At 35.8% G+C, this 13087-nt stretch overlaps 1 protein-coding gene across 1 annotated transcript in view; it reads left to right on the top strand.

Moving 5' to 3' along the window:
- Nucleotides 1-10825, top strand: part of MALRD1 (MAM and LDL receptor class A domain containing 1) — a gene marked incomplete at its 3' end in the record, with an annotated part of 364653 nt that extends 353828 nt beyond the window's left edge. The window contains exons 39-40 of the mRNA XM_084254012.1: nt 7553-7628; nt 10745-10825. Coding sequence (XP_084110138.1) covers nt 7553-7628; nt 10745-10825 — 157 coding nt within the window. The remainder of the gene's footprint in view (nt 1-7552; nt 7629-10744) is intronic.
- Nucleotides 10826-13087: the final 2262 nt, after the last annotated feature.

The raw sequence follows: 13087 nt of genomic DNA, 5'->3' as shown, positions 1-13087 counted from the left end.
TTCTCTTGATATTAAAGTATATTGGGAATGGACATAGAGAAACAGAGTAGAGAGGAGATCAGTGGATTTTGTGCCATCATTAAGCCTTCAACTATAAGCATTCATTAAGTTATTCTTTCTATAAACATTAAGTGATCCCTGTTGTGTTTCTGGTGCTGCAGTAAGTGCTGTGATGGAAAAGAATAGTAAGTAAAACAAAGGTCCTATCTTCTAGAGGATTTTTACTCTTTCAGGGAAAGAGTTTCTGTTGGTCCATCTGCAAAAATAATGTGATAAAGGTGATGGCAAAGGTCCTTGTTATCTCTAGATCAATATTTGAAAATAAAAATAACATTTTTATAGATAAGCAATACTTTATTGTGTGTATATATAACACATCATCTTAGTTCACTTACCTGTCATTGGGTACCTAGGTTGTTTCCATAACTTGGCTAAGATAAACAATGCTGCAATGAGCATAGGAATGCATCTCTCCCTTCAAGTTAACGATTTTTCATTCTTCAGGGAGATACCTAGGGTTGTAATTACTAGGTCATACGGTATGTTATATTTTGAGAAACATCCATACTGACCCTCCCCCCTCCCCCAAAAATGACGAAGTCTGAAGTCTTGCCATTTGCAACAACATGGATGTAAATGGAGGGGATTATGCTAAATGACATAAGTCAGAAGGAGAAATTCAAATACTAGATAATTTCACTCATATGTGGAATATAAAGAAACAAAACAAAGGAACAGGCAAAACTAAACCAAAACAAACTCTAGAAATCTGACTGCAGAATTGAGACTACCAGAAGGGGAGGGTGGAGTTGGAAAGCAAAGGGGGAGGTAGTCCAATGGACTTTGGTGAGAGATAACAGGGGTTTGGGTGGGTGTGGTAACATACATCTGAGTACATATGAACCCATGCCCCTAAGTCATAAAGTGTTGTAAACCAATGTCATGTGAATAAGCAATAATACAATTAAAAATAAGGAAATAAGAGGCAGCTCTTCTGCCCACCTGTGACTAGGCAGATGCTTCTTTTTCTTCTTTTCCTAATAAACCTGTCCTTTTAAAATTTACAAAAAAGGGCCTCCCTAGTGGCACAAGGGGTTAAGCACTGCACTATGAAACAATCCACAGCCTCTGTAGCACGAGTTTGATCCCCCGCCGTCCAGGGAGCAACCCACATGACGAGGCAGACCTCTCCTGTTGAACCTGCTGCTCCCCTCAGCAGTGTACTTTGGTCAATCTGCTGGTTCTATTCCCCACTCTGTCTCTGGTGGATCCTCTCACACACACACCCCCCCCCCGCATCCCTGGCCTGTACCCCAGCTCTTATATGCATAAATAAATAAATCTTTAAAAAAATGTACAAAAAATAAGTAAATAAAACATAGTATAGTGATTGAACCAGCACTGCAGAGGCTGTGGACAGCTTCACAGAGCTGCGCTCAACCGCCTGTGCCACCACAGGAGGCCCTATTTTTGCTTTCTTAAGGTAGATCCGTCGGAGGGGAATTGCTGGATCCTATGGCCTATCTCTTTCTACTATTTAAAAAAATCCTCTTTTATTTTCTTTAAGGCCTAGACTTCTCTAAGTTCCCACCAATAGGATACAAAGTTTCCTTTTCTCCACATCCTTGCCAACACTTTTTTCTGATCTTTTTGATATGGGCCACTCTCACAGTGTGAGATGATAACTCATGATTTTGATTTGCATTTCTCTAATGATAAGTGACAATGAACATTTTTTCATTGCCTTTTTGCCGTCTGTGTGTCTTCTTTGGAGAAATTTCTATTTACTCTTCTGTCCATTTTTTGGCTGGCTTATTGTTTTCTTTTGTCGAGCTCTATGAGAGTTCTTTATATATTTTGGATACCGTCCCTTTGTCAGACGTATGATATGCAAACATTTTATCTATTCAATAGAGTGTCTTGTTTTACTGATAATTTCTTCAGCACAGCAAGTAGTTTTTGGTAGATAAATTATCATATTTAGCACTTCAAATCACCTTCATAGCTTCTAAATAATTGCCCCAGTTTCAGGAAGTGTGGTTCTCTATACTGATGAGGAGACAGGCTTTTACAGTAGTGTAAAAGTAGTGTAGACTACACTACATCTAGATAAAACAGGATCATGGCCTTCTCAAAGGGTATTCTGTCTTGCCTTCATAATTTCTACTAACATTTTGAGCTCATTTTTAACAGGGATTTCCAAGCCTATTTTGTTTTTTAGTTGTTGTTGTTGTTTTGTGTTTTTTTGGTAAAGATTTATTTATTTATGCATACAAGATCTGGGGTACAGGCCAGAGGGGTGGGGTGAGAGGATTCACCAGAGACAGAGTGGGGAACAGAACAGGCAGACTGGTTGAAACACACTGCTGAGGGGAGCAGTGTGTGAAGCAGGAGAGGTCTGCTGCACCATGTGGGTTAGCTCCCTGGCCCTGCCCAGAATCAAACTTATGCTGCAGAGCCTGCAGATAGCTTCACATTGTTTTGCTTAACCCCTTGTGCCACCAGGGAGGCCCTCCAAGCCTATTTTGAAATACAAACACTATGACAGTTTTGCTCCCATGAGATGGTGAGGACTAGTTGCTTGGTGGATTTGACTAAGACGTCTGACTACATTCTCAGATACATAAAATGACATACTAGTAAATTTGAGAAAAACATGTCTGTTGTTAACAAAACTAAATTAAACTACAGGTTGATAACTAAAAGTAGCAATTAAGTTAGTAAAGAAAATTAATGGTGCACATTCAGTAAAATATATATATATATAAATCAGATTAAAACTATTAATAATTTACAATGCATATGAATAGTTGTTTATTTTGAGGTACAGGCTGTCTATAGAAATACCGAAGGCATTCTCCCGTCATTCTTTCCGTGACATGCTTCTAATCCATTCTTCAGTATTCAGAGTGACACCTGTGCTCAGTTGGTTTTCTTTCAACCTCAATTAAACTTGATTCACTTGTCTAGTCTAAAGATGTACACATTTTGTAGCAATCAGGCTCTGTTCTAAAACTACCCAAATGTTGCCATAGTAATTGTCCACAACACTAGCATTACAATTTAGTTTAAAACTAGTGAAAATTTTAAAGTCCCACTAAACTGAAGGTAAACATTTATTGATAAGAAACCTTAACTAGATCAAATAGAAATGAAAGAGGAAGAAAAGTTATGAAAATTGGAATAGAAGAAATAAAATTCTGTGTTCAGAAATAACATAATCATGTACATAGGTACTTTTAGAATATCCCAAAGAATCCACCAGAAAGCTACTACAGCTAATAAATTAATTCAACAAAGTTACAAGATAGTGTTGTGTTTCTAAACAATCGTGAAAAATAACCTAAGAAAGCAATTACACTGGCACTAGCACAGAAAAACAAAATACTTAGATAAAACTTAACTAGGGAGGTGAAATTTTTGTAAAGTTACTCATAATTACAAAGCATTACTGAAATAAATGAAAGAAAATCTGAATGGAAAGATATCTCAAGGTCATGGGCAAGAAGACTTTAATATTGTCAAGATGTCAATACTACCCATAGCTATCTACTGATTCAATGCAATCGCTATTAAAATTGCCTTTTGGGGGAGAATGATTAGATTTTATCATTGGCAAGAGATATTGTCTTTTATTTTCTTTGATATCATCAGTCTTGCTTCATGCATTTTTAAGAATTGCCCTAGTTTGAACACCATTATCAGTTTAGGGGGTTGCTTAGAAAGCTAAAAACAGAATTTTCCCCGTAACATTACAATGCTTTTCCTAAGTGTTTGCCCAAAGGAGTTGAAATGGGGACTCAGATGTTTATATGTTGATGTTCATAGCAGCATTATTCGCAATAACCAAAAGTTGGAAACAATTTAAGTGTCCATCAACTGATGATTAGATAAAAGAAATGTGACATATACACACAGTGGAATATTTATTTACCCATGAAAATTGCTGAAATTCTTATATCAGCTAAAATATGGCTGAACCTCGGAAACATATGCTAAGTGAAGTAAGACACAAAAGGACTAATATGGTAGGGTCTACTTATACAGGTATATAATAGGCCTAGTCTGAAACTTGGAATAAGCAAATTTTGACAAACAAAGTTTGATTAGATATTTCAAGTGACTGAAGGAGGAAAAGAATGGAGAGGTAAATTTTCTGCTTGTGGAAATATATAGTGGTCATGGTTGCACAACACTGTGAATGTAATGAATGCCACTGAGTGATACACTTAAAATGGTTTAGCATGACACATTTTATGTTGTAAATATTTTATCAAAATTTTAATTTAAAATTAGATTCTAAAATTATTGAATTGTATATTGAATTTCTAAAAAGATTTATTTATTTATGCACATAAGAACTGAGGTGTAGGCCAGAGGTGAAGTAGGTGAGAGGATTCACCAGAGACAGAGTGGGAGCAGAACAGGCAGATTGACTAAAACACACTGCTGAGGGGAACAGTGGGCAAGACAGGAGAGGTCTGCTGTGCCATGTGGTTCACCTTCAAGGCCTCCAGGCTGGCTATTGTTCTTGGTGCTCCAGTAGCTGCAGATTGCTTCATAGTGCTGAAGCTTAACCCTTTGCGCCACCAGGGAGGCCCCTGAATTGTATTCTTTAAATGGGAGAATTGTAGGATGTATGAATTATATCTCAACAAAACTGCTAATATTTATAGAGATAAAATAAGCATTTTCCTCAGAGTTATGTTAACTGGATGCAACAGAGATGGTTTTTTAAAAATATGTTTTTCTTCTTTGCTTATTAAAATAATTTCTGATAACTATTATAAACATCTCCATGCTTTTAATCAATACTAAAAAAAATTTGTTAGTTAATAAACCATGAAGTAAATTCCTTCAGCGATATACGTATGTTCACCAAATTAAAATTGGAAATTCCCTGCAGAATCCTAGTTCTATGCTGACATATCTCTCTTCAGCCAACTCAAAATGCCACCTCATACAGTGCCTTCATATATTGCATGTAGCAGGAGTTTAATGATTTAAGTGACATATAAGTTAAGGAAGAGAGTTGATGTGATTATTGCAGCTTCCTTTCTACTCTGAACTGAAAAGTCAATTCCTTGCTGATTTTTAGAGATGGTTATATTTTTTGAAACCTCAAATCTGTAAGAACCATCTGTTTAGTGACAAATGCAATAACTTAGTACTTTTTTTTAGCATAATGAACATATAATATTAGTAATGAATACAGAGAATTATAGAATTTAAAACAGTAAATATATGGAGTTGATACTAGAAATTTATTTAATGAAGTACTTATTGGTTGTGTGTCATATTTTATCTTATAAATAGGAAATACAGGAAGGATTGAGGCTAGCATATTCAGAGAGTTTCAATATTGGGACACATACCTTTTATTTCGCAAAAATAAAAGAAGAGATGACTAATAAACATAATTTGAAGTAGGAAGGATTTTTCACTGCTCATGGTCCACTGCTCCTACTGTGACCCTTTCATCATTTATTGCAACTCCACATCCTTACCTTTAACTATAACACTTCGTTCTTTATAGTCACCCAATCTCCAAAAGCTGACCACCTACAGATTTTTTATTTCATTTTAATAGAAAGTTATTTAAGACTTAAAATCCTTTCAGAAGAACAGTAGCTTCAATAGCTGAGTTAACAGCACTGGAAAAATGGATCAACTCACTTAAATTCTGCCTGCCAATCTTGGTCTAGGTCACCTGGGGTCCCAGCAGTTGGAGCCAAAAATAATTGCTCATATCAAAATCTTTTGTGTTGCTTATGCCACACTTCTATCCAATTGGCTGCCAAGCGTGTCTTTTCAGTTCCTGGTTGACTTCCCAGGCTTTCGACCATCTGTTCTGTCTAGCCCTATGGTTTGAGTTTCCTCCTGCTTTCTGATTTCATACCTGATCTCAGTTGAGGTTAATTTTTTTTGAGATGTTGGTGTTTGTGGATATCCCATCTTTCCCCACTGCTCACTTCCATTTTGTTTTGATACTCCTACCTCCAAGTTTGATCTCTCCTGTATCAGTCCTTGCTTTGAAATTTTCGCACATTTCAAAACTGCCCTCCACTTCTGTACCCACTCTCAACTTTGGGGGTAGCCCTGCCAAGGTCATGTCCTAACCATACCCTTTTTGGAGCTCACGATGCTAATAATTTAACATTGACATGGCATTAACATTTCTTGCAGGCAAAAACTCAAAGCCACTTACTCAGTTTCATTGGAGCAGTTAATTCAATCAAATAGTTAAGAAAATAACAGATACTTGTTAGCCTATCATTTGCATATCTATTTTTTTTTCCCCAAATAACCCATGAAAGTAGCCACCATGGTCATGTTCATTGATATCTCAATGGATATGAACTTGTTGAGTTACAGAATTCAATTCAATTGCATAGGAACAGAGGTCCTTAACCTTAGAAACCAAATTCACAGGGAGAATGTGTTGCTGATTTGCTGGTGAAACATACCCAGATTAGACATTAGGGTCAATAATGTTATTCTTTAGAAGAGGGCCATGTGATTTGGTAGATGACAAGAGATCCTATCTCTTGACAATTTCATTTCAAAAAGCAAACCATTTTTATTTTAAAGTTTTAAAGGATTTATTGATTTAAGGATTTATTGATAAACTTGTGAATTGTTATTTAAGTCTGATTAGACAGAAGCATTCATGCTTTGTATATTTTTTCTTCCTCTTTGCCCTCAAGATACTGGCAGTCATCTGGAAAAACTCTTACATTCTCTATTATATTTGTGTGTGTGAGGTATGTGCAAGTGTGTGTACACATAAGGGCATCTTCCTTATATCTTCCATAGGGTATATTTACTTATTCATTCATATCTGCTCATATTTACTTATTTCTTCATTGTTCCTGTGTTGGGCATTTTTTTTCTTCTTTGGTTGTGAGCAGGATTTGTTGTCTTCTAATAAGTCTTTTGACTGTTAATTAAGATATACAAAGAAAGCAAACTTTTAGGAGACTTAATGAAAATTATAATGATCTAGAACAATAAGTGAATTTGCCATAAGTATGTCTCTATGAGTCATGAAAGGCAATACTAATATAAAGAACTCTTCAAAACACATTTAAATTTGCTGTTTAAAAGCTTGTTGATTATGATTCCTGTGCTATAGATCCTATGAGACTGTCATGGAAAATAGTCCTCAGGATGTGGTGATTCAGCACTTTTGAAGCTTAAAGGATTCAGAGTGGCCTTTCTCTGTAACCAGTTCAGTTTTATATTATACTGCTCTCTCTGATGTTGTAATATTGTATTATTTGAGTATTATTTAATGAAATCAATATTAAGACCAACTAATTCCCTTTTTTACTTTCATTTATTTGGATCTAAATATTCAGTAGTCAGATTATATTTGTTTTCAAGAATGTTGTTGACTTGTTCTGTAAAAAACTCTTTACTTATGGTAATACATTCATATGCTAGCTGGAAAATGTGTTTCTCAAAAGTTTCTATCTAAAATATCCTGAAAGTGTACTGTGTACGTTTCATTATTTAATATTTTGTGTGTGTGTGGCCCTGTGTGCTTTAGGAAAACTAAAGAAAGTATCAACTGTGCATTCGTTAATCCAGTTTATGGGAATTGGAGGGACCCAGAGAAAACAGAGGTAAGTGGTAATGGTGAGCAGTATTATTTCAGAAGTGGAAATTCACACACACACACACACTCGCAAACCAGCCACAGTGTTGTTTGGACATGTTTGGACATCTTGGCTAAGAGGAATGTTTTAGTGGAGTTATTTCGCTTGGGGGCAAAAAAAAAAAAAAAAGTTTCATTCTCTGTAAATGAGCAGTGGGAATTTTCCGTTCCAGGACAGTTTCAATCTGCTTATAAAATCAGCTCACTGTTAAATGGCTTTGTGGTCACCATTTTTACTCAAAGAGAGCTGACAAATCTGGAAAATATTGGTTTAACCCACAAAGTATTAGCTATTCACAGTAACGATTCACTGACTGTCACATTTTATTCTCAAAGGCAAAAGTAAGGTAGTGTTTTGTACTCTCTTTAAATTTAGATATGAGCTGTGAGGGCCATCATCATTGACTTAGAAAAGGAATGAGAACTTAGTGCATTATATCTTTTTTGGTCCTTTATAGGGTTAACTACTTATCAGTGCAATAAAAAGTAGACTAGAGAAAAAGTGGCAAGGTAAATCTCTAGTCCCTTTCCTAAGTAGGTGATAAGAGCATTCATTTGAGTATGAAAGAGGATTAGTTATATGACACATCACTTTCTATCTATGAAAGCTTCCTTATATTTGATTTTGAAATATTATATCAGATTAATTTGCTTGCCAAAGAGAACAGGTAGAAAGCTAAAGTTTTAATTTGCCTCTACTTATACAAATGAAAATAGACCACAAACAATCATGATTGTTATCAGAAATGAGTAGAAAGTTGTCAGATCAGATGGCTCCCAGGAGATTTGAAGCTTTGGGTGATGTGGCTAACATCTAACACAACCCTTGACTTTTTTTTAATTCTGAATTTATTAAAAAATGATGACATAAACATATTTAGTATTGTTTTTGTAGGAATGAAAATAAGAATTGTTGCTTAGGGCTTAAAGGGAATTTATGTGATTTGTCAAATCAATCAAGACAGTAAAAACAAAAATGCAACCCTACTTAATGGAAGTATAATAATAAGGATAATAAATAAATGCATATTTAAGAAACAGATATAACATATTTTTTTGACAAAATGGGAAGGTATACTGTAAGACTATTTTCATTTTTACTGAAGGAAATGTAGGGTTTTTTTATCTTTTGCTCATTTTAACTTTTAGTACTTAAAGATACAAATGATACGAAGAATTGAAAAGAGGCATTTTAGATTTTTTATATAAAAAGATACAAATGATACGAAGAATTGAAAAGAGGTATTTTAGATTTTTTATATTAAAACATAACAAACTTGTAGTTATTAAAAAGTTTCTAAGAAGGTGTGTGCATCCCTTACTTTCTCCTGAGAAGGCGCCTCAGCACACAGGAGCAGGCCCCTATCAAAGGCCCTCCTTTCTGGGAGTTTTCAAGATGCATTTAAAGGGCAATTGATGACTCTTGAGAAATTTGGAAGCAATTTCTTTTTATTTTCTAGTCTAAAAAAAGAAAAATTAATCCTCTTTCAATTCGTTTTTCCTCTCTTGAAGAATGTCTAGAGAAGTTCTATCATGGTCCTGGCCTTTGCGGCTGTTTTGATTTCAGAAACAAATGACTTTCTATTAATTAAACCAAGTGTATCTTTCTCGCCACATTAACAGAGAAATAGACATCTCCAAAATACTATTTTAAACACTCATAGAGAAAATGCTCATATTCTGTTTTTTTTTAAATATTTATTTATTTATGGAAAGAACTGGGGTGTAGGCCAAAGGTGTGGAGGGTGGGGTGGTGAGAGGATTCACTACAGACAGAGTGGGGAGCAGAACAAGCAGATCTACTGAAATACACTGGTAAGGGGAGCAGTGGGTGAGACAGGAGAGGTCTGCTGTTCCATGTGGGTTAGCAACCTAGGCGGGATTGAATTCAGACCTTGACGGTGATAGAGCTAAGACTAACCCCTACACCACCAGGGAAGCCCCTCATAGTCTGCTTTAAAATGGAGAGCAGGGTGTAACTGCTGTGAGCCTGTCAACCAACTTCATTAATGTTTAACCCACAGCCATTCTTGTTGCACCTCTGTCTGACTCATTCTCTCCACCCACCAAAGTGGTAGTGTTTTCAAAAGATTTTATTTTCTTTAGAGAAGTTTTAGGGTTTCAGTAAAATTGAGCAAAATGTATGCAGTACTTCCATATAGCCTCTATCCCCACACTTGCATAGTCTCTCCCATTTTCTACATTAGGGACCAGAGTAGTATATTTGTAAACAATTGATAAAGCTACACTGACATACCGTTATTATCCAGAGTCCATAGTTTATATTAAAGCTCTTGTCCACCAAAGGGCTTTTAAGTAAATTCAAGGTCTCATTTACTTTATCCTGCAAATACTTCAGTTGTATCATTAAGGGATGAGGACTTTAAAAAATATAACCACTGTATCAAGTCTAAACATTTAACAATAATTCCTTCATAACATCAAATATTCAGTAGGTATTTGACTTTCTCATTTTCCTCAAAACTAAGTAGAGGGTTTTGTATTATTTTTTGTTACCATCACTATATTTTTAAGATCAGGATCTATGTAAGGTATATACATTAAATTGGTGGCCATGCCGCGTTACTTTCTTCTGTATCAATTTGGTTTCATTGTCTCTTTTACTTTGTCCCTGAAATTTATTTGTTGAAGAAATCAGGTATTATTGGACTATAGAACTTCCCACATTTTAGACTTTCTAATAAACTCTGTAAACCATAATTCTCCCATGTTCAATCTATTGTTTTGTTTTATTTAACTTAGCTATAATCAATACAGCAGGCTTAGTGAAACCAGCACCATTGATAGAGATAGTCCCAGATACTGGCCACTGCATTCCTCCATCTCCCCAGAAGTGATACTGAGGCAGTAGCTCCTATGTGCAGAGTGGCCCAGCTCACACCACACAGAGAGTAAGCCTGTGTCAGTGATTCAGGCAGTGTGGACTGGAGGCATGGAAGAAAAGTTAGAATGTTGCTCTGTTACTCCATAGAAATCTATTAGAAGTTGCCTATATTCTGCATTACCTTGTAAAGCTCTTAATTCCTAAAATCCTAACATTTTCAATGTGCTTTCTTTTTATAGGATTCCATATACTCCTTCTCAAATCCTTTATATGGCAAAACATCAGGAAGCCCGGAGACCATGACTAATCATCTCAAATAGTAACATCAAGGTCACATATGGTCTAGTAGGTGTAGTGCATCCCAGTCACTAAAATCTGATAGAAATTTATCTTTTGCAATGACAAAAAAAGGATTCAGAACACTAATGCAGTTATTACATTTATGAATAAATTATCTTAATATATTGAATGTTTTTATGGAATATGAATCAAAATCTTATCTTCATTATGTATTTGAATATTTCAATAAAATATTCTACTTAAGTTTCTTGTTTTCCTTTTATTTTATCAAAACTTTTTTTTAAATGATGAATCAAATTGTTTCAGGTCTTGAATATAAAGATCCTTGTTTACAAATGCTTGTTTCTGTGCCATACAGCTTAGAGACAAAGGTAAAGCGACAGTTTAGAAACTAGTAGGAATAGACAAATCATAATAATCCTAATCATTATAACCATGATTAAAATTTACTTCTGTATTTTGGAAAACATGAGAAATTGGCATTCTATAGTTACTTTCATCCACATAATCATTTAACATTTCCCTTGATATAAATATCAAAATACTACTAAAATACATGTCAATAATTTTGGGGCCAAAAGAAACAGAAAACTCCCTACTAACATGTGGCAGTTATTATCCCACAAATCATGAGATTGGACTACAAGGCATCTCTTGGTTGGATCTTGGGACTGTTCCATGACCTTAGAAAGGAGTTGGGTTGCTTGCAAGTTTCCACTCGAGGGTGATGTTCTCAGGTGACTTCCCCAACAGGGTAAGTGATGGCTACCCACGCTCCAGCATTATCATGTTCACAGTAAAGTTCCGAGGTGGAGAAGGGCCATTCCTTCTTGGTTGTCACTTTTTACTATCAAGAAGACCTTTCCAGCATGCGCTTCTAATAAGAGCACTCTTGTTACTGGCAGGCTAGAAGGAGAGTCCATGCCAAACCAATCCATTCAAAAGGTGATTAACTCATCATTTTTTAAAATTATTTTATTTTATATAATTCTTACATCTCTTTTCATTTTTGCACAACATATGCATTTTCATTTTGGTTATATTCCCCATACAATTCCCACCCCCCTTATTCTGACCCTAATCCCTCTTCTCTTCCCCTTCCATCCCCGCACCATAGTGTGTCTCTGGTCTATAGCTGCTTGTTGATTTTGATTTTTACTTTAATACAATTAGTCTTTTTCCTGGTCCCTTATTTGTAATTTGCAGCAACATGGATGGAACTGGAAGGGATCATGCTCAGTGAAATAAGCCAGAAAGAAAAAGAAAAATACCGGATGGTCTCATTTATAGCAGGAAATTAGTCATCATTTTTGGATAATATGGTTCACTAAACCCCCTGGGCTGAGAGCAGAACTGTAAGGCTGACTGCACATAGATGAGGGGAGGTGCTTGAGCAAAATTGGTGGACAATTACGATGGAGAAGGGACACAGCTATTAAGACAATAGTCAACTTCTGCTCTAAATAATGAGAGAAATATTCCTCTCTCTTGGAATGTTCCCTGCAATCTTGTGGATTCAGATATAATTTGTTTTGTTTTGTTTTGTTTTAAAGATTTATTTATTTATTTATACAAGCACTGGATACAGTCAGAAGCGCGAGAGGGTGAGAGAATTCACCAGAGCTAGAGCGGGGAACAGAACAGGCAGACTGATGTCTGAGGGGACATCAGTCACTGCTGAGGGGAGTAGTGGGCGTGGCAGGAGAGGTCTGTGCGCCATGTGGGACCCTCGCCCGGAGGCTGGGGATCAAACCAGCACTGCAGAGGCTGGGGGCAGCTTTGTAGCCCAGCGCTCAACCGCTGCGCCACCAGGGGAGGCCCAGGATTCAGATGTAATTTGATTAGTAATCTGCCCAGCCTTTTTTCATAAGGGGCTGGAGAGAGAGATTGAAAGAGTAGCAGTCACTTTCATAATATCATTTGGAACATTTTTAAGCCTGGTATAAAATCATCTGCATGTTATCATTTTATTAATACCTTTTGTGGAAGTACAGACTAGAGAAAAATACTATTTTTCACTAACTTTGCAATAAATTAATCTCAAATCTTATCAGAGGTAATTTTTTGCAATCTATTAACTGCATCCTACTTCTGCTCTCTACTAATGTTTTTTTTTTCCCTCATGCTGCTTTTATATTGACACCAAAAATTATTATTCCAGAAAAACCTCACAAGAAAGGAACAGCTGTTGTTTAGTCTGGATCTTGATACTGGGGAACATATATATTTTGGGGAGTTGCATTTATTGTAGTCTAAAACTATCATCTAAATACATTAATGTT

The sequence above is a fragment of the Talpa europaea genome (genome assembly GCF_964194135.1).
Source record: "Talpa europaea genome assembly, chromosome: 14".
NCBI classification, from domain to species: domain Eukaryota; kingdom Metazoa; phylum Chordata; class Mammalia; order Eulipotyphla; family Talpidae; genus Talpa; species Talpa europaea.
Note: the sequence above shows the minus strand (reverse complement) of the source record. Positions and strands in the feature narration are given on the sequence as shown.